The sequence below is a fragment of the Protopterus annectens genome, chromosome 7.part0, assembly GCF_019279795.1.
Source record: "Protopterus annectens isolate FY-2018-M chromosome 7.part0, PAN1.0, whole genome shotgun sequence".
NCBI lineage: Eukaryota > Metazoa > Chordata > Ceratodontiformes > Protopteridae > Protopterus > Protopterus annectens.
The window spans coordinates 70282048-70303652 of record NC_056739.1 but is presented as its reverse complement, the minus strand read 5'-3'; the positions used below and the strand labels follow the sequence as shown (position 1 = coordinate 70303652).

Here is a 21605-nt window from a genome sequence, read left to right as displayed (position 1 = left end):
TATTACTTTTTTACTGTTTATTTAGTCTGGATGCATGCAGCTGTTTCTTTCATTGTCATAGTACTCCCTCTACATTCCTAGTGTAATTATTTCTTTGTCCGTAGACATTATATTTCCATTGTGGATTTTTTTGTCAGGAAATATTGTAAAACTGAAGCTTTTCATCCTGGGGGAGACATCTACCATAATGGGCTGTGGCAGCTGGAGTTTTGGGTCAGCAAAAAATAAATAAATAAGGCATTCCTTCAGTGGTATCTATTCAAAATTCACATGCAAATATTTTCTTCAGATAGTAATGCAAAGCTGTTAGGTGACCACAGTAGTATTTTGCTCTTGTCTGGGGTGGCTGAAAGAACTCTAGACGTACAAGAAGTTAGATGGTTATCGCTCATCTTTCTCCCCCTCCTGCTGTTATACATACATAAAGACATTTTTTTTTCATTTTTTATTTTTTATTTTATTAACTTCTCAATTCTTCTCACTTCACTTCTTTCTCTCTCTCTCATTCACTTACTCACGCACACATACATACACACACACAGCTTTTATTTGAGTAGCTTTACAGCAGTTATAAAATTAAAGAGCCATAGCCATGCTCAAGAGAATTTTAAATGTGATAGTTTGGACCCTGTCAGGAAAAGAACAGTAAACAGCAGGAATACACATAGACTGAACCCATGTTTCAGGCAAGTACTAGGAAAACTATTTTAAAGTTGTTTTGCAGTCCATGGTAATGTAGAGGTGGTGAGACGGAGGGGAGACCAGCTATAATTTACAATAAATTTAGAAAGAAACTGTCAGGGTTACTCTATACCTAGTTGACATGTTTTTTTTTTTCAGGCCTTGAGCGGGACAAATTTGATAACAAGACCGTGTCTTTTGAAGAGCACATTAAAACCGAACACAACATGTGGCACTATCTCTACTTCATAGTTCTGGTCCGAGTGAAGAACAAAACAGATTACACAGGCCCTGAGAGCTATGTGTGGCAAATGATAAAGGTAAGTTTGGCTTTGTTTGTCTTGTTATTCTGCTCCATAGTAAATTCGGCAGTAAAGATCATCACGGCTGAGTGATGCATCTCCTGACAAGAAGACAGACCATCGGTGTTGCTTATAGTCAAGATGACTGCATGTCTGCTGGTGCTGGGCAAACCTCATGATGAGTTTAAAGATAATTGGTGTAAAACACGTGCTGACGTTGTTGTGCTTGGTACCTCCCCTGTATTGTCAAGGTAGGTTCACAGACGTTAATGGTGTTCCTACATCCCTAGGCTGCTTCTTCCTTGTGGCACTGTAAGGGCAGTATGTACAATTTCCTCATATCTATTTAACATCTTTGATTCTTCTTTAAGCAATTTCCTGCGGGATTAATAAAGTATTTCTGATTCTGATTATAGGGACAGAATACATTCTAGATTTATCAGGACAAGCAAATGTTACAGAAATTTGGATACAGTGACATACTGGAGGCACAGTACACTTTCAGTACAAATTCTTAGTGCGGATTTTGTGCGCTCTGGGAATGTACTAGCATGACAATGGTCATCTGCACAATTCCATAAGGACAATGATCATCTTCACAATTCCATAAGGACAATGATCATCTGCACATTTCCATAAGGACAATGATCATCTGCACAATTCCATAAGGACAATGATCATCTGCACATTTCCATAAGGACAATGATCATCTGCATATTTCCATAAGGCTGTATGTTAACTCTAGATGAAGGATTGCTTAGCAACTGGGATTGCTTAGCAACTGCCAGTGAAATAGATTTCTAGGATACACTGCTTGTATTTAGGTAACAACTGTGGAAGGAAAGTGTTTAAAAAACAGACACAGCTATCAACCATAGTAGTAATAGTTGTTGGACTGTTACAACTGATTCTGCTGGCATTAGGGCCACTTGGCTAACAGAATCTTGCCAGGCTACAGATTGCATTCCTGAATTCCCCCTGATGCACAGCCCTTTCTGAAACCTCCAGCTCTTGACCAAATCAAAAGCTTTAAAAGAAAAATATAGATACTAAGAAGAAAGAAGAAAAACAAAGGGGGAGGGGGTGGTATGCTTCCTGCAATCAGAGTTTCTCACAAAGCAGAATTATGATGATTGCTTATAATATCTGGATATGATAAAATAGTGATGCCTGCAGAAATGATAGGGAAAAGTCCCCGGCTACATTCCCTGTGGGTGGATGTCACATGGGAGCACGCCATAGATTGCCATAACTCCAGATGAAGACCTGGATTTGAATACCTTTTTCACCTTGTAGTGCTTTGTGAATGCATGGATTGGAGGACAAGAGAGCATCTGTAAAACTGCCATCCAAGCAAAAATTACAGAAGAAGGTTAACTACTTCTTATAGAAGAAAGAATTGGAAGCAGAGACTACTCTAGTGAAGTGCACCTTTGGACAGCCCTGAAGTTCTGCCACATTTGTCATAACAAAACAGTATATTTTAAAATATACTGTTCAATACTTTCTTTTGTTTTAACGTGCCCATTTATTCATTTATGTAATTATTTTAAATGTGTTAATCCGGTAAAAAAAGCAAGCAAACCTGTTCAGTTCTAGCCACATGTTAACACCCGTGATATGTAGAGGCTGCTCCCCAGGATTGCAGAACTCATATTAAGGAGAAACTGGTAGTTAGCAGAGAACTAGACCTCTTAGCTGTTAATAAGTTGCTTTCGATTCCTCCCACCTTCATTTGCCTACAGTGTGACTCTGAGAAACTCACTTAAAGAAAGAGTTCTCCTGGGGTTCCCTGTAGTGGGCTTACTCAGTCAACAACAAAGAAACATAAAAATGTGATTGGAATTAAGTTACATGCACTGGCTACCTTCAACATAAACAAAAGATTGGTATTCATGCAAATCTTGTCTTTATGAAAGGGCAAATATGCCACAGAAACTGACAAGGTCTGAAGCTGCAAAAACTTTTTTGCAGGTGTAACAGTAACCAAAAAAGTGGGTCTTTCAGGATGAAAGCTTGAGGCTTACTGATACTGTTGTCTCAAACTTATGTAAACTTTTTCAGTAAAAATCTAGGTGCATAGCCTGGCTCCATAGTGCAGAGGGCTGGAGTCCTGACTGTGACCCAGTTGACCAGGGTTCAGTTAATGGCCCCAGCACTTGAGGAGCTAGGCAGGAAGGGAGGAAGATGAGTGAAAGGGTGTGGTCTGCTCACCTCTCCTGTGGGGACGGTGGTGGGAGGGACTCATTTGCAGCTGTGGACACAACTGGAGGTGCAGTTCCCCCAGTGGAGACCAGGGAGACCACCACTCTTGCTGTGAGGGGAGGGGTAAGGCTGTTAGGAGGGAACACCCCTTGCGGAGGTGAGGGGGACATCCTCCAAGGATAGTACATTGCATGCCTCTCCCCACTGTCTAGCCAGGTGCATGCAGGTTAGGGCTGGGCAGAAAATAAGAAAATGTGAACCAACCCTAGTGGTTGTGTAGATGATGGACCGTCATGGTCAACTTTTGTGCAGGTGAATGGACTGATTGAGCAGGAGCAGGGCTGATGATACAGACAGCAGGGGCAAAGTACCACAAAAAAGGAAAAAAAATAAGTGCATAGGATCAGCTGTCTAAAAAGAGGTCTGAGATTAAAAAAAACCTCTCAAAATTGCTTTTACATACTACAAGATACTTCATGTGAACTGGTCTGCTGTCTAGCACAGGGATCAAGGTCAGATTAATAATGAATTCGTCAGTGAAGACTGCAAGATGTGCCACTCGGGTAAACTACCACACAAAGTAGCTGACTCAAAAAAAAACAATGAAAGTGTGAAAAAAAAACAAAGATCAATCTTATGCCAAAACCTGCAGTGTTCTCTTTTGGAAGATGTGTCTCACACATAGGTTCATAGGTAAGTACTAGGCTATCTGCCCGAGGGCATCTGTAAGCCTAGCCAGAATGTGTTGGCTTTCACCGCCCCCTTAGATTAGTTCCCTGCTACATATGTGTACTAACTTATTAACTTCAAGACTGCAGCAATATGGAGAAAGAAACAGTTGGAATTATAAAACAAACTATATTCTCTTCTCCTTGATTGTATATTGTCATTACATATGTACATAGCAACAGCCACTATTACAAATGACATAGGAAACAGATCCTTTAAGGAATAGGGCTTTTGAATGTGTCTTCATTTTTTTTTGTCCAGTCCAGTCCCCTGTGAAATATCCAGCCCATAGCCACCCAATGGACCAATTCATTTCCCGAGGGTAAAAGTCCAATGATCTATTCATTGTGTGAAGTGAGGGTCAAGTGAAGCAGGAGAGACAGCTGTCAGCCACACCTACTTGAAATTGCATGCTTTTATTTTACTTGTAAGCCCTACATCCCCATTTGCATGACTATTTATTCCAAGGGAGTGGTGTGCATTGGGTTTGCAGTGCATGTCCACACTTCCAAATTTGATGTAGTCATAGCCCCATTCTCCCTTGTAGGCGGCACCCCTGTGTGATTATTAGTCATCACAAAGTATGTCTACATATATGTTCCCCATCCCGCTGCTTGTGAAGAGGCAGGCAGACTGTGTTATCATTTTCCTTCTCTCTATGCCAGCTTCAGCAGGTACTCAGTGAAAGTATCTTTGGTTAATAGAAAAAGAGAAACTTCAGAGCTGACTGGCTCGGGATCTGTTGGTTTAGCAAGTAAAGAAATCTTACTTTTTAACTTATTTCGTATAAGCAGTTATTCCTACTCTGCCTCTAATGATTACTCTACCATATGGCAGACTTATGGTAAAGCCACTCCTTTTCAGTCATTGTACATATTGTCTCTGGTTAATGTACACTTATCTGTTGGGTGGACCTTAAATATACATGGAAGAATTCCATATAGTCGAAATTTTGTAATATTTAATTGCTTCTGCCAGCATTACTTTGTTGGAGGTGGTGAAATATTGGGGAGTGGGAATTTGCCCTTTCCCTGCTGCTGCACTATCAGGGAGTTGATATAGACATAACTGGTGGGTGGGGGGATTTGACCACTTGTAGAAAATGTGAGCTGTGTTTGGTTTTTTTTTTTTTTTTTTTTTTTTAGTTTTGATCCTTTGGGGTGTGTGTATGTCCTGACTGATATCACTGTTGCAGTATTTCTGATGTATGAGTTGTCACCGCTGATGTCCGGACAGGATACCAAAGCTTTACTTTCCTGAGGTTGTACATCCTACGCAGGACTTTAAAGTTCCTGCTTCCAATCTTTCCTCAAGGAGTATTAATATTGACCATGAGTGTAGAGGATGGATTTCTGCATGCTCCCTTATAGAAACCCTAAAGTAAATTATTAGGATTCAGAATTTAGCTTTACCTTCCCGAGATTGTACATCTTACACATGACCTCAGCTCATAAGCATAGGGATATATAGATGGGCGTAAGAGCATGGATCTACAGACTCACTGCCAGCCTGAATGCAAGTTGTACATCAGTCGGAGTGATCGCCAGTGGGTTGTTGGTACCATTTCTTTACTTGATCATTTTTCAGATAAGTGCTTTACTAGGGAAACGTCTAGTTTGCTTATGCTAATACTATCCAGAAAGAATGGAAAATGGAGACCAGTTCTAGATTTGCTAAGTCTAAGTTTACTTTTTTTAATTAAAGAAGTTCAAAATGGTGACTTTATAGTTCCTGGTTCCAATCTTTCCTCAAGGAGTATTAATATTGACCATGAGTGTAACGGATGCTTTTCTGCATGTTCCCTTATGGAAACCTTAAAGTAAATTATTAGGATTCAGAATTTGTTCTGCTTTTCAGCTGCTCGGCCATCTTCGAACACTGAGTATTAGTATTTATCCACTACCTGGGTTACTACCATATACAGAAAAACACAATATAGAATGTATTTTGCAGTCTCAGCAGACCCTGATACGTTCAGTATTTTACGCTTGAACTTTAAGTCAGATATATGTTTATAGCCCTGTCACGTAAAAATATGGGCACTTGAATTCAGTCTTGCAAATATTTTTTCTTTGAAATTAGAACATATTGAATTATTTCCAGTGGGTCATCCTATGACCATCTGTGTCAGTCAGATGTTTTTCAGGACTGAGGCTGATGTCTTCAGCCATGTAGTGATACCAGACTGCAGGTTTCACGTGGTTAAAATCCATTGATATTTCCTTTGTGTCAGGATCAGAGTTAAGGTCCCTTAGAGAGGTCTCTCATTATTTCCTTAACATCTCTTTCAGAATTTATGATAATAGGTACTTTAGAGATTGCTGGCCAAGGGGTTTTATAAATCTGTTAAAAACAGGTCATGTAGTTCCCACCCCAAATGTACGTGCACATCAACATGAAGTAAATAGGTATTAAAGTCCTTTTTGTCAGTAATGAAATTCTGTGCTGAATTCACAGCAATCAACGTCTTAGTTGGGGCATCTAAGTAAATGTGGAGGGACTTAATTCTCAGTAATGACATTCTGTGATGAATTCCCAACAGTCGACACCTTAGTTGGGGCATCTAAGTAAATGTGGAGGGACTTAATTCTCAGTAATGACATTCTGTGATAAATTCGCAACAGTCAGCACCTTAGTTGGGGCGTCTGAGTAAATGGGGGGGGGACTTAATTCTCAGTAATGACATTCTGTGATGAATTCCCAACAGTCAACACCTTAGCTGTGGTGTCTAAGTAAATGTGGAGGGACTTAATTCTCAGTAATGACATTCTATGATGAATTCACAACAGTCAGCACCTTAGCTCGGAAGTCTAAGTAAATGGGGAGGGGCTTAATTCTCAGTAATGACATTATGTGATGAATTCACAACAGTCAACACCTTAGTTGGGGCGTCTAAGTAAATGGGGAGGGGCTTAATTCTCAGTAATGACAATTCTGTGATGAATTCACAACAGTCAGCACCTTAGTTGTGGTGTCTAAGTAAATGGGGAGGGGCTTAATTCTCAGTAATGACATTATGTGATGAATTCACAACAGTCAGCACCTTAGCTGTGGTCTCTTAAGTAAATGTTGAGGGACTTAATTCTCAGTAATGACATTCTGTGATGAATTCACAACAGTCAACACCTTAGCTGTGGTGTCTGATTAAATAGGGAGGGACTTAATTCTCACTAATGACATTCTATGATGAATTCACAACAGTCAGCACCTTAGCTGTGGTGTCTAAGTAAATGGGAGAGACTTAATTCCTACCTGTTATACATACTGTCAGTGGTAATTAAGGAACAGGCCTTGCCTCAGGGCATATTGATCCAAACTGTCTATATCTTTCCTTGTCTGAGAAGTACCGTAAGAGATTTCAACTCATATATTTTGTTGATCTATGAACGGGTGTTTTAGTAAAGATTTTTTTCTTGCCCAGATCGTCAGATGTAGAGGAAGCCAATGATACAGCTGTTTACCTGTCACCACAGTTGCCAGCTAAACATGCTCTTCATTTTCAATTGGCATTCTCATCACAGGAATTTTGGCTACAGATGAATTATAGCCTACTTTTTACACATCCTCAGTTATTTTCATTCAAAAAATGTTACTGAAAAAAAAGACAAAATCTATTCTAATAGCTCTTTTTTGTCAAGGCAGCATTAGTTCTCACTGTTTGAGCAAATGCACCAAATTATTCTTCTGCTAGTAATTCATATGTTGGAATATTTAGAAGGGCATGGTTAACCATCCCATTTTGTAATCCCAAAGACTCCTAAACTGGAGGATTGACAGTTAGTTGCTGTTTTTAAGAATAAATTATCTAGTTTAAAAGAAACAAAAAAACTTCAATCAAAAATCTTTCACATCAAACATGGAAAAAGTTTTCTATTTGGTGTGATGCATAGGTGGACCTTTTTTTCTGTTCTGTGCCTTAAATTTTACAGTGTTGTTACCACTGATATAGAATGTCTATGTATATGTGCATTTGTTTTTCCCTCCTTTAGCTTCTTGTATTAAAGCTAAAAAGCTGTTTTAGCAGTATTTTGCGCCTTTTACTTCTTAAGATAAATGAATCCATGCCTGGGATATGTATTTTTTGACGGAGAAGATGGATTTAGACATTCTGAATCTGCAACTTTGGTGGCTTTGAAGTTTCTGTCTTGGAAAACCTCATTTTCAACAGTTGTGACTTCTGCAAGAATGGATTCTAAATTTCAGGTGTAAAGGTTTAGAGAAACCTACACATCATTTCCATAAGTAGAATGTTTCTTTGAAAAATATATCACTGTATGCCAAAACATGCTTCCACTGTGTCAGTGAAACAAGCTGTTTATTTTGCATTTTTTAAAGTTCAGAGGATGAGCATAATTATGTAATGGTACTGCATATTATGGATTACCATGACAGTTAAGGCAGTAAGTATCCTCATTAAACTAGGCATATCAGATAATTTGTTTAATTTAGGAAAATTAAGCAAACAGACCAGTTAATGAAGAAACATTTTCTAAATGGTAAGAAAATATTAATTACACCTTCTGCAACCTCACATTGCTGAGGACTTCTTATTTAGTGGGGCAGATTTCCTTCTGAACTCTCCTTATTGTAGCAGAGGGTACCCTTTGCCACAACTTGTAAGCAGTTTCCACAGAACATTCACTAGTTTTTCAGAGAACTGTACCTTCTCTTCAGTGCCACTGATGAAGTTTAACATCATGTCCTTAGCACTTTCCTGCAATATGACAAAAAAAAGGAACGAAGGAAGGGAGAATCCTGCCATTCAACACTCCAAAGCATCTGAAAAGAAAGATAAAAAGAAGAGGAGGGTCAATTAATCCAGGGCATGGAAGGAAGGGTCTTACTCTGCTTTGTGAGAAGCCCTCAAAGATTTGGAGTTAAGGTGGATTCAGTATAACTAACCAGTCATCTTCTGAGGTTCTACCATCAAAATGTTAAGAGTAAAATGGGTAAGCTTTTCCCAAGAAGTCAGTGAGAACTTGCTTTCCAGATCCCATCCTAAACCATGACTAAATGCCCAAACTAAAATATATAGCCAAGGTTTTACTTGTCATTCAGTTTGTGGCAGCACAGGTCTTTCAGACAGAACAATAGCAGAGTCAGCCATTGCTATAGTAGAATGAACTCTGATGAGGCTCAGCAGGGTTTCCCTTATTACAAAATAGAACTTCTTTATGTGTCTGCTATTCAACATAGATATTATTTGTTTGGTTATGTACATTGTATTTGTTTTGCAAAGGACACAAACAGATATCTGGTTTATAAGCAAAAAATGCTTTGGTGGTACTGAGATATGGAAAAAAATAGCCGATGAATCTAATAAGTACAAAATAAATTTATTGAGCCACAGAGCAAAAAAATCAAGCACTTTCATCTCCTCAGTTAGGAAACTTTTACAAGATACAGCATGCCCAAAAAGCAACACCTTTATATCATAGAATTAATTAGTCAAAGAAAAGTAAACCAATCACATTCATTACTGCCTAGGGTTCGAAATGCATATAATACATTATTTAAAGGTGTATTAACCAAAAACTCACAAAGAATAATGCTTGCATTAAGCTCATTCTGCTATATTATGTTAACATTAACAATCTTGCATTTATACCAGATAACTATACTATAATAACTTTTTAAAACATTAAAAATATATAAATATTCGTTATATTACATTTAATCCAAGGTTAAAATGCATAACGTTAAATGTGTATAATACATAATATATGTGTACAAATGACTCCTAGAAAGAATTATGTCACATGCCATGCAGCTTCCCCTACCAGGATGTATATATAGATATACATATATATGCCCCCCCCCCCCATATTACACTTTTTTTCTGTTTACTTTATGAACTTTCTCTGCAGTATTGTGCATTACTTATATTGATCATTTTAACTTATCTTTAACTGCATACTAATCATGTCATTTTTTTTTTTACATCAAAAGGAGGCATTTATTCATGTATAGTAAATATTTCTGTAAATGCAACTTTTCAGTCTTTAGTATTGTGGTCAGTTTTTAAGATGCCCATGCATCTGACTGGTTTCTTTAGTGGTCTTCGTAATATGGAGCATTTCATAGAGCTGTTCGGTCTGAGTAGCTGATCTTCCTTTTGGGATAGTTCTTGCTACATTACAGCTTTACTTGCAGGCACCTCTTTCTAAAACTTGACTGTCACAGGTCTCACAGTCTGTTTTCTCGTGACGGTGTACGTTGAGACATTTCCATTTGCTTCTATTCGCAGGACTTTGACATATTTGTCTTATGCAAACATTCTTGATTCTTTCTATACAGCTTTCCATCTTTCCAATAAATAGTACAAGACCTTAGTTCAGCCGCTTGATCAGTTGCATCAGCATCTGTGCTGGCTTTTTTCTAGCATTTCATTTACTTTATATTCATTTCAGGCATTAATAATGATGTTTTTAACATCTTTATTAAATTATCACATTTTTTGATATACAGTAACAGAAAATAAAACAAATCACAAGCAGTTTCTATTATTACAGTCATGCAGTATGTATAGATGCTTTGTTTTTAACAATTTTCATTCACTTCTGCATTAAGTTTCTCAGTTCTTGCCTTCCCTTAAATTTCATTTAATTTCTCCTCCTGAGTATTATTCTGCATGTACTTTCCCATAAATTCCATTTATTTCTATGTAATTTGCTCCTTTCTTTTTACTGAATATTCCTCCTCCAGCTCTTTTATCTTCTTTATGTTGGGAATAGACTTTGATTTCCATTTTCTAGTAATTTCTTTTTCCTGGCAACCAATAATATTAAACTTATTAAGGCCTTACTCTGTCTAGGCAATTCAGAGCCAATATACTAGCTCATATTAATAATTTTCTTAGATAAAACTGTATGTTCTTCCAATATTTCTGATAAAGTAAAGTGGTCCTCATGGGATGGAGAGATAAAGCCCTTACTGTGCTGCAAATGACCTGTGTTTCATTAGCAGTATGGATGCTAGAGAGGTCACGGGGGGGGGGGTATGGTAGTTAGGGGCCATTCTCAAGGAAGAAATAAGTTGTGGCCAAGGCTTGCCATTCATAACTAACAAAATAATTCCAGTTAACTGAGAAGATGAAGTGCTTGGCTGTACTTTTCTGGGTTGCCTAAAGACGTCTTGCAGCAGTTGTGTAATGTTCTTTCTTGGGTCTAACCTGTCTGGTGAACAGGTTAATTAGGTCTCTTCTGAATTTAAGGAGAAGGAATGGGAAACTACCTTCCCTACTCAATTCTATATAATTGTAAAAAGGCCAGCTGCTGCTTATCTTGCCAGTCTTGGCAGGGGTGGGGAGGCAGCTTAGGCTAACTGTAAGCAGAGTACAAGTGGGGTGAGCTCCACTGTGCATAAAAGGTGAGCTGCTTATTGAGGCAGTTGCGCATGGGTGGAAGCAAGAACATGCACCTCCCAAGTGTAGATATTGTGGAGCTGGCAAGGCTGCCATGAAGGGGAGTGAATTTGAACGCGCTCATTGGTAGCAGTCTGATGCTGCACCCATGTCCTTAATCTTCTCACCACTCCCAGGCATAGGTCTGGTTGAGCCCTGGGGAGAATAAGGCAGGTCCTGTAGAATGAGAAGAGGGTTTGGTGGCAGCTGATGTTCAGCTGCAAGGAGAAAAAGAATATTTCTGTCAAAATACTCTAAAGGGGAATTTTTAAAATCTGCCAACATGTTACAGTCCCAAAAAACATGTTCCCAATTACTTCGGTCTTCCCCATCTCACCTCCAGCATTACAATAACAGCATTGTTTTAACTGGTCATTTGCTTTTCAGAATTTAGTCCATTACATTTGGTCTGGTGAGAGACTGAATCTGTGTGGTGGAGTATTTTTTTATTTCAAAAGTGCAAGATGACAATCCTTATAACTTTTAATACTGCTCTTTCTCACAAGATGTTATTGTTTTGGATAGTTCTTTCCACTTGTTCATTAGATTGTTGATAGCATGGACTGGGCATTACGTTTGAATTCTCACACATGCACAGATCATCTGAATTCCTGACTGTTGCATTCTTACATCAGATGTTCTGTCTTGAGAACATATTATTGTGCTAATTATACTTCCACCTGTTTCTTTTATTTTGATTATTTACTAGAACCATGATTACAGTTTACCACTTGTAAGATAAATAGCTTCCTTGAACTCAGCCATCTGTGCCTGCTCTGTTTCACAAATGACCTGGTACTAGATATGCTATCATCTCTTCCTATGGACTGTTGTAATGCAGACTGCATATGGCAAAACTGTATACTACTTATATCTAAGGTGACATTTCTGGTGTGCACATTAAATATGTTGCTTTCTCTTTGTAGTTTATTAGTTTCAGATATGATCTATGTATACTTTCAATCGTTTATCTTCTCAGATAATTGGAGTTGTTATTTTGTTAGCTTTGAGTAGAAAACCTTGGCCACTAATTTATTCCTTGAGAGGAAAAATAGCACTTAATTTATTTTTTCAGCAGTGATTTTTTTAGTCCATCCTCTTATTGTAACTTATGTCAGTAATTACATTTCTAGGCCAGTGTTGGCACATCTCTGGAATTCATTTTACTGTTTTTTTGTCATTGTTAACTGAGTTGCCAGCAAACAAAAGTTATAGTTCTAAAAAATTGTTATGCTTCTCAAGTAAACATTTTTATTTTTTATTTACATTTGTTTTTAAAGATAGATGAGTGGTCCTACTGGATCTTTTACAAGCCAGTGTGGTGCTTACAGACCCCAAAAAATAGTTGTGTGAACAGAGTTTATAATAGAGGAGTTATGCATGAGTAGACAAAATGTAGCTAACACCATGCAAAATTACTAAAAAATTACAATTCACCTTGGAAGGTATATGCTACTGCCAGTCTCATCTGTAAACTTACCAGCATGAGACTGAAAAGTTGTGAGAAAATCCTTGGTAGCGATATTGGCATTGTGCAATACAGGCTGGCAATAGTAAAGAATCAAGTGGATCTTCTTCTGAGTTAACAAGACTGCCACCTTATGGGAGTCCAACATTAGCACCATTAAGTTTGCAGTCTGTGAGGGGTCATTGTAGGTCTTTGTGAGGTTTAGTGTAATTCTCAGACAAGGGAGAGAGGGACAACATTTTGTTCTGGAAAGCTATAAAGCCTTGCCTGGTCTACACTAAAATTAGCCAGTTTTCTGGGGGTTGAAAAACATAAATGCATAAAGACAGCCATATCTGTGATATGGCTGGTAAAGCTACAAGAAGCAGAAGACAGCCCAAAGTTTAGGGTGTGAACTAAATTTCCTGACCCAATCCTGAAACCAAACTGCAGAGTTCTGGGGTGGATGAAAACAGTTGAGAACATAAGTGCCTTTCATGTCTGTGTTGCAACACCAGTGGGCCTGTTTGAGAAGAGGTATTAATATTTGGGCAGACATTTTACATTTTCTTAAACTGAATGAACTGATTTGTTCTTATTAAGTCAGGAATGAGATGGAGTGAGTCTCATGATGCCTTCATCATTTCTGTCTCCAAATACAATTAGTTGCTTTGCTATTTAGAAAAAAAGAGGATATATCCCTTCCCACAGAGTGCTACACTGCACTGTTGAAGATATACCCCTTCCCACAGAGTGCTACACTACACTGTTGAAGATATACCCCTTCCCACAGAGTGCTACACTGCACTGTTGAAGATATACCCCTTCACACAGAATGCTACACTGCACTGTTGAAGATATACCCCTTCCCACAGAGTGCTACACTGCACTGTTGAAGGTATGCCCCTTCCCACAGAGTGCTACACTGCACTGTTGAAGATATACCCCTTCCCACAGAGTGCTACACTGCACTGTTGAAGATATACCCCTTCCCACAGAGTGCTACACTGCACTGTTGAAAATATACCCCTTCCCACAGAGTGCTACACTGCACTTTTGAAGATATACCCCTTCCCACAGAATGCTACACTGCACTGTTGAAAATATACCCGTTCCCAGAGAGCGCTACACTGCACTGTTAAAGATATACCCATTCCCAGGGAGTGACACACTGCATTGTTGAAGATTTACCTCTTCCCACAGAGTGCTACACTGCACTGTTGAAGATATGCCCCTTCTCACAGAGTGCTACACTGCACTGTTGAAGATATACCCCTTCCCACAGAGTGCTACACTGCACTGTTGAAAATATACCCCTTCCCAGAGAGTGCTACACTGCACTGTTGAAGATATACCCCTTTCCAGAGAGTGCTACACTGCACTGTTGAAGATATACTTCTTCCCAGAGAGTGCTACACTGCACTGTTGAAGATATACTCCTTCTCACAGAGTGCTACACTACACTGTTCAATATATACCCCTTCCTACAGAGTGCTACACTACACTGTTGAAGATATACCCCTTATCACAGAGTACTACATTCCACTGTTGAAGATATACCCCTTCACGGAGAGTGCTACACTGCGCTGTTGAAGATATACCCCTTCCCACAGAGTGCTACACTGCACTGTTGAAGATATACCCCTTCCCACAGAGTACTATACTGTACTGTTGAAGATATACCCCTTCCCACAGAGTACTACACTCCACTGTTGAAGATATACCCTTTCCCACAGAGTGCTATACGGCACTGTTGAAGATATACCCCTTCCCACAGAGTACTATACTGCACTGTTGAAGATATACCCCTTCCCACAGAGTTCTACACTCCACTGTTGAAGATATACCCCTTCCTACAGAGTGCCACACTCCACTGTTGAAGATATACCCCTTCCCACAGAGTGCTACACTCCACTGTTGAAGATATACCCCTTCCCACAGAGTGCTACACTCCACTGTTGAAGATATACCCCTTCCTACAGAGTGCTACACTCCACTGTTGAAGATATACCCCTTCCTACAGAGTGCTACACTCCACTGTTGACTTTGGGGAAGTTAAATACTCTTTAAGTGCCAGATGTTCAGTGTTATGACTGTGATACAGCAGCTCAGTCATGCAGTTATCAGTTAGGACCGACCTGAATGATTATACATAAAGAACAATAAAGAACAACTATTCCCTTTGCCAGTTTCTTGAGTGCAGAAACATGGTCAAGGAGAAAGTCAAATCCCCTGGGAAGGCTGGGGTTTGGCTAGAACACATAATGTCTGATGCTGCAAAGGCTTCCATTCAGCCTTTTACTGTAGTATCAGGAACACCCAGGCTTTGAACAGTGAGGTTTGAAGTGCATTTCCTTTTCTTACATGTCATTTTTTTCAGATAAACAGCAGCTGGCATCTTTGGATTTGTATAAACTGAGGAGGGAAGGTGGTCTCCCATTCCCTTTTCCTAAAAGCTCTCTGTAAAAGTCAGACAAGACCTAATTAATGTGTTTACCAGAGAAGTGAGAGCCAGCAAAGAGCACATTAATCAACTGCTGCTGGGCTTCTTCAGGCAAAACAAAGATGTAGAGCCAAGCACTTCTCCTCAACCCACCCCCAAAACAGCAGCTCTTGCCTGATTGTCAGCAGATTTGAAAACTGACCTTCAGGTTTTACATAAGTCTTTTCATTGTCCTTAAATCAAGAAGGGAACTCACTGAGCTCCCTTTTAGTGTTCTGGAGATTTCCCATTGTACATGAAGAGAAGTGCATTGTGCTTATGATGTAAAAACCCACAGCTGACATTACATAAACCTCTGTCACAGGTTAATGGGTTCATACTAAGCTATTGACCACCAAGGTCTTTATAAGCCTAGCTTTGGAACCCACCCAGTTTTGTCCCCAAGTTCCTTGGATACCTAAATGGTGGGGTATGGTAGCTACAAGGTAGATAAGAGTTATGGTGGGGGGTATGTTAGTTGAGGATTAATTTACTTATATATATTCAAAAACATCTGCAGTTTAAATAATTATAACAAATTAGGCAGAATTTAAAAACATTGATTTTAAGAATTGATAAGTTATTTGACAATCATTTAATATTTAGATAAATTGTAGACAGTATGGAAGATCTGTAGATAAGGGTAGAGACAAGGTGAGTTCTAGCAATGGTGGCTTTTGTGTTGTTTTTTAGGAATTTTTTATGTCTATATTAGTAACCCAAGTTTTTTGTGTACTTTCTTTATTCACTTTGCTATGTGAATGTTAAATTTCATGTTGCTGTCTGTGATTTCACCGAGAAATTTGGTATGGGGTACTGGAGAAATAATTGTATTATTTGATGATAGATATTCAAGGACGTGGTTGTCAGTGTCTCTTGTCGGTTGAAAAAGCATGAGCTTAGTCTTATTGGGGTTAAGAATGAGCTAAGCATTAGCTCTCTAGATTTTACTGACTGATACCTATTGGACAGGTAGCTTTTGAACCACAGAAGGGTGGGCTGGGAGAGACCTAGTGAAGACATTTGAAGTAGAAGTTTGCTGTGACAAACTGTGTCAAAGGCTTTAGACAAGTCTAGATATAAGGATGAGACTAGTTTGCCATTATCTCTAACCTTATTGACAGTATCTATATAGATTAGTAGGGCAGTGCTAGTACTACAGGAAGGATGGAATCCATGTTATGTAGGAGATAATAGTTATTCCTGCAGGAGATAGTCTAGCAATTGTTTTTGAATACATTTTTCAAGCATTTTGGCAAGGGAAGATAAGATTACTGTAAGTCTAAAGTTAATAATGTCTATTGAATTTCCTCCTTTGTGCAGAGGAATAATGTGAGACTTTTTTCCAGAGGGAGGGAATGTGAGATTCCTGGATTGATGTGTTTATAAGGACTGAGACAGGGTAGGCATTCTTTACATACATTTTCTCTATCCTGCAGTAGCATTCTACTCTTTTTGGATAGCCAGATTACAGTATTTGTTTATACTCTCTTCCTTCTAGGAGGTGCAAGGCTATTTAGGATATTTAGAAAAGTTGTATTGAATTAATTTACAGGTTCGTCTAATGGGAGGATTTTTGGAAGTTCCAGTTAATAGAAGGCTGTATAAACTAAAGCACTGCTGGTGATTTCCTGCTGGGTGAGGAAAGTAAACCTATATCTTTTGTCTGTGACTTGCTGATAGAGTCGCCTTCTGTTTTACCTGATCTATTTTGTTTTATGTTTCAAGAAATTTCCTTGGATTGGTGTTTTTGTTCTATGTGAAGACTTAAATTATTTAGGCTACAGCTTTCATATGTTTTTTCATTGGTTAAATTGTCTCTTGAGTAATATTTAAATACAGAGTGAATTTCTGGACCTTTGTCTTTTCTAAAAAGATTTCAAGCCTGAATAAACTAAAGCACTACTGTTGATTCCTTGCTAGTTTTTCCCACCTACCTTCCCCTTTGTTGATCGGCATTTAAGACCTGGTGATTTTTAAGCAGCCCATCCCTACTGTAAATTGAACTTAATAAACTCTTCCCTTTCTACACTGTTGTTGATATCTTTAATTATTTATTTGCATTTCTTTGTGCTTATATTGAAAAGTGCATTTTACCTCATCGTCTGTTCTACTGATTTACTTTCTCTGAATTCATTATCTAGCTAGCTGTTGGATAAAGTAGTGTATTTTTACACTCTAGCAGGCACTTGTTTTTATATCAAGAGGTCAGTGGATTTTCCATGTAGTGCACTGGGAGGTAGCCTGGTCTGTTTAGGTTGGAGGAACACTTGAGATTTCTACATGTAGTGTTATTGGCTGGAGGGCTTAATCAGCTTAGCTTGTTTTTAGTGTCTTTATAAATTCTGTACAATTCAGTGACTTTTGGCTCATTTATACAAAGCAAAGTAGTTTTATTGAGTAATTACACTGTTATAAGCTGTTTAAAGTACACTGCAGTGTCTGTATCTTTAAGTTTGTTTGTAGTAGCATTCATACCTCTCAGTTGTACAGATTTTTGCACAATGTTCAGGTTCTTCCCTCATATTTTTGGCCCTTTTTTCATAAAATTGTGTTTTTTCTCGCAAATTAGTGGCAATTCATTAAAGACTGAAGTTAGAAAATAATGACAGACATTTGAGATTCAGACTTCATACCATTCCGAAAAGTCATGCTAATATGAAACATGTTATTCTGTCAACTTTCTAAGTTTGTAAGAGCAATAGTTAAAAATTGTCCCTATTTTTGGGTCTTTGTCCCACTTTTATTCATGGCGTTGTCCAGATTTCTTGCTCCAAAAGGTTGAGAGGTATTGTAGCATTTCATATATTTTAAGTTTGTTTGTGGTAGTATTTCACTCTGGGCACTTCTTTAATTGTGGCAGAATGCGTCTGTCTGAGGATACAAAAGGGCTCTAACTATTTTTTTGGACTTTTCTTATATACTGTGGTTGTACTTTAACAGTTTTAAAAAACTGTACTGTCTACTACTGCTTTAAGTAGTTAATTGCATTGTATTACATCATATTTGTTAGTTGTAGGTAGTTTGTATGGTCTTGTTAAACTTGGGCTCCAAACCAGGTATTCTACATTAAGAAAGGGTTTTTCTAAACCCTTGTGGCAGAAGTATGCTGATCTAACTCATCTGAGTTGGGGATTGCTAGTGGAAGGCTTATTGTGTGCCTTCCTGATTGGTAAACGAATATACTGAAACCAAGACTGTCAAACCGTGAAAAAACAAATAAAAGCAGAGCTCCTTAACGAAACACTCTTTAATTCTTGAAGTGCGATAATTTCAATACACTTTTCGTTGGGAACAAACCCAACTTCATCAGAAGGTTAAAAAGTCAATCAAGCATAAAACCGTAACCTAGGCAATATATACATCATCGAATACGGAGCACACCCTTCCTGAATCCTAATTGAATAACTGATGTGTTTTAGAAAGGATTCAGTTTACTAAAAACACAAGTTCTCTAATGGAAAATAACTTTAAAAATAACTTTAAAAGGGTGCCCAACCTAAAAACACTTTTATGATTATGGAAAATAGATATAATGAAAAGTGAAAAAATAAGGAATAAGTATACATAACATAGGTCTTAATGAGGGACCTATTTTAACATGTTGAACCACATACCAACGCGTAAAAATTGTAAAAAATGTGTATGTAAGTTCACAACATTGTCTAAACATTTAAAACAATAACTGGAGCAATAGGTGGAAAAAGTCCTGTATAAAATATTGAAACCAGGATTGGTAGTTAGCTTAAAGCTTGTTTCTCTTTGCTTGTATTTAAGCCTTGTGTTTATGCAGTGATTCTCTTCATCAGCGGCAGTTAGCAGTGCACTCTATAGATGTAAAAGCCTTGAAACTCAGTTTTTCCCTGAACAGCTGCCAGTGAAACTCTTCCAAGCTTTTTCTACTGCTCTAGGAGCAACTCAGGTGCACACTGGGCAGCATTGCCTTATTGCTCACCCTTAGCCTACACAAAGTATAGTTCCTTCTTGTAGTCTTGGCACTACAAACACAGTCCCATCAAATTAACACATTCCCTTTCCTAATAAAACATACAGTAAGAGCCTACTATCATGGACAGGCAGTTTCCCATCATCTCTCTGGCCAGTCTGATAGACATGGGCATCCTGAAGCAATGTAGCAATTGTCCCATGTATACTGACAACCACTTACTCCTAAAACAGATACTTTATGTGAGAGATGTAGTTACACTATGAATTGGAGACAAGACTCTCACATAAGGACAAAGTGAATGCCAAACAGGTTGTCAGAACACACACACTTTCCACACTGAATAAGGACATGACACATAAACCCACATATGTTGAGGTACTCACTAGTGACTTACCAAAAGATCAGAGGCCTCCCAAACAGAAACCATTTACACACATAACAATGCAAAAAATAACCACAACACATAATATCAAACTCACCAGTGTCTCACCAAATAAGTCCATAAGGCGTAACACCACAAAACCTAATGTACTGGTCATAGGTGACTCCATTGTGAGACACACAGATGTTCCTATCACCAGGCTGGATAAGGAGTGGGTTACAGCTGCCTGTCAGGTACCAGGATCCATCAAGTCACTTGGCCACAAATACCGGTATGACTCCATGATAGTCCATGTTGGGGGTGAATGACTTGAGCCGTACCTTACTGGACTATATGAAGAGTGACATGACTGAGCTCTGAGACTGTGTGTCACAAGCAGGTATAATCCTAGCCATAAGCAGCATTCTGCCTTCTCCAAGGATGATGCCACAATACAAATAAAAATAATTGACTTTAATAATTGGCTTAAGTTCTGGTGTCAGTCCAAGGGGATCCAATATCTGTCAGCCTGGTAAGACATGGTCGACAGGCCACAATGCTTTGTTAGACATGGTCTGCACCTGTTTCCTGTAGGCTTTTAGGTACTGGCAAAGGCATTAGCAACCCCTGTTGTGCCTTTTTTTTTGGCAGTGTCAAAATAACTGACCTCCCAGCATAACAAAATCCTCTCTAAATAAACTCAAGCTACTGCTGCTTAGTGCTAGAAGTCTAAACAAGATGCTGCACTTCCTAGAAGCACTCCTTACTTTGGAAGATGCTGACATTTGTGCAGTCACTGAGACATGGTTCAAAGGCACAGAAAGCATCCCAGCTGTGCATGGCTACAATGCCTTCCATACTTTCAGACCACAAACTGAGCATGAAAGAACTAAAGGAGGAGGTGGATACATCTGTGTTAAGGATAAGTACACCTCTAGACTGGTCAAACAGTATGACTCTCTTGAGCTACTCCATGTCCAATCAACTATAAGCAAAGCCCCCTACCACATCATAGCTAGCTATAGGTCTCCCACCATGAAACTGGAAAAGCATACCTCATACCTGGACTTACTGGAGTCACTTGCCATACAGTCCAGTACCTTATTCATGGGTGATTTTAATTATCCTACCATTGACTGGGAAACATACACAACCACAAACATGCTGGCTCAGAGGTTCTTGGACTAGTCAGCACACCCACAAGAGGCTCAAATGTCCTGGACATAGTACTCACTAACATGGGAGAGCATTGCACCCCCTCCCCCCGTGTGATGCCCTTCTTGGTAAGATCGGACCATAAATCAGTTTTGTTTGATGTAATTATAAGACCAGACACCCAATCACGCTCAAAAACGCTTAAGAATTGTTCAAAGACAAATTACTTCCTACTAAATGATGGTATAAGAAGTTTCAAAGCCCCCCCCGAATGCAGATAACACAGACTCCTTTGCAGAGGTGTGCACCAATTCTCTGTATAACCACTTAAGCAGTTGTATATAATCATTTGTACCTGATCGGATTAGAACTAGGTCTTGCCAAAAAAAAAAAAATAAGCCACCCTGGTGGACTCCCTAGTATAAACTGGCTATACAACAAGAGAAGGCAACTAATGTCCCAGAACAAGATGGAACTGGCTCAACAGAAGAAGAAGTCCCTCTCTAGGTTAAACATATAAATTAGAGATCTTGTCAAGTCCTCCAAAGCTAATTATGAACTAAAAATAGCCTCTCTAGCTAAGGATAAGAACAAGGCATTCTTTAACTACATTTGAAATCTATAAGGGAATACCCAGCTATTCTCTGAAATGGTTGTGCATGGCACCACTCTTACTCATCCAAAGGTAATAGGTAGATGTGGATCAAATCCCCACCCCCTTCCAGTCCTCTCCAGCCATCCCCCAAACTATACCTGCCACTATTCCTCAGGCTATTATCTCAAGAAAGTAGGTCATCTCCAAGGCCAAAAACACGGCATCAATGGGACCAGACAACATCCCAGGTTGCCTTTTAAACAACTTAAAGCATGACCTAGCAGACCCACTTGGATC

At 38.8% G+C, this 21605-nt stretch overlaps 1 protein-coding gene across 1 annotated transcript in view; it reads left to right on the top strand.

The window, feature by feature from the left end:
• The window catches only part of ITPR3 (inositol 1,4,5-trisphosphate receptor type 3), a 2403054-nt gene that overhangs the window by 2322405 nt on the left and 59044 nt on the right, over positions 1–21605 (top strand). The window contains exon 56 of the mRNA XM_044076491.1: positions 841–1001. Within this exon, the coding sequence (XP_043932426.1) occupies positions 841–1001 (161 nt within the window). The remainder of the gene's footprint in view (positions 1–840; positions 1002–21605) is intronic.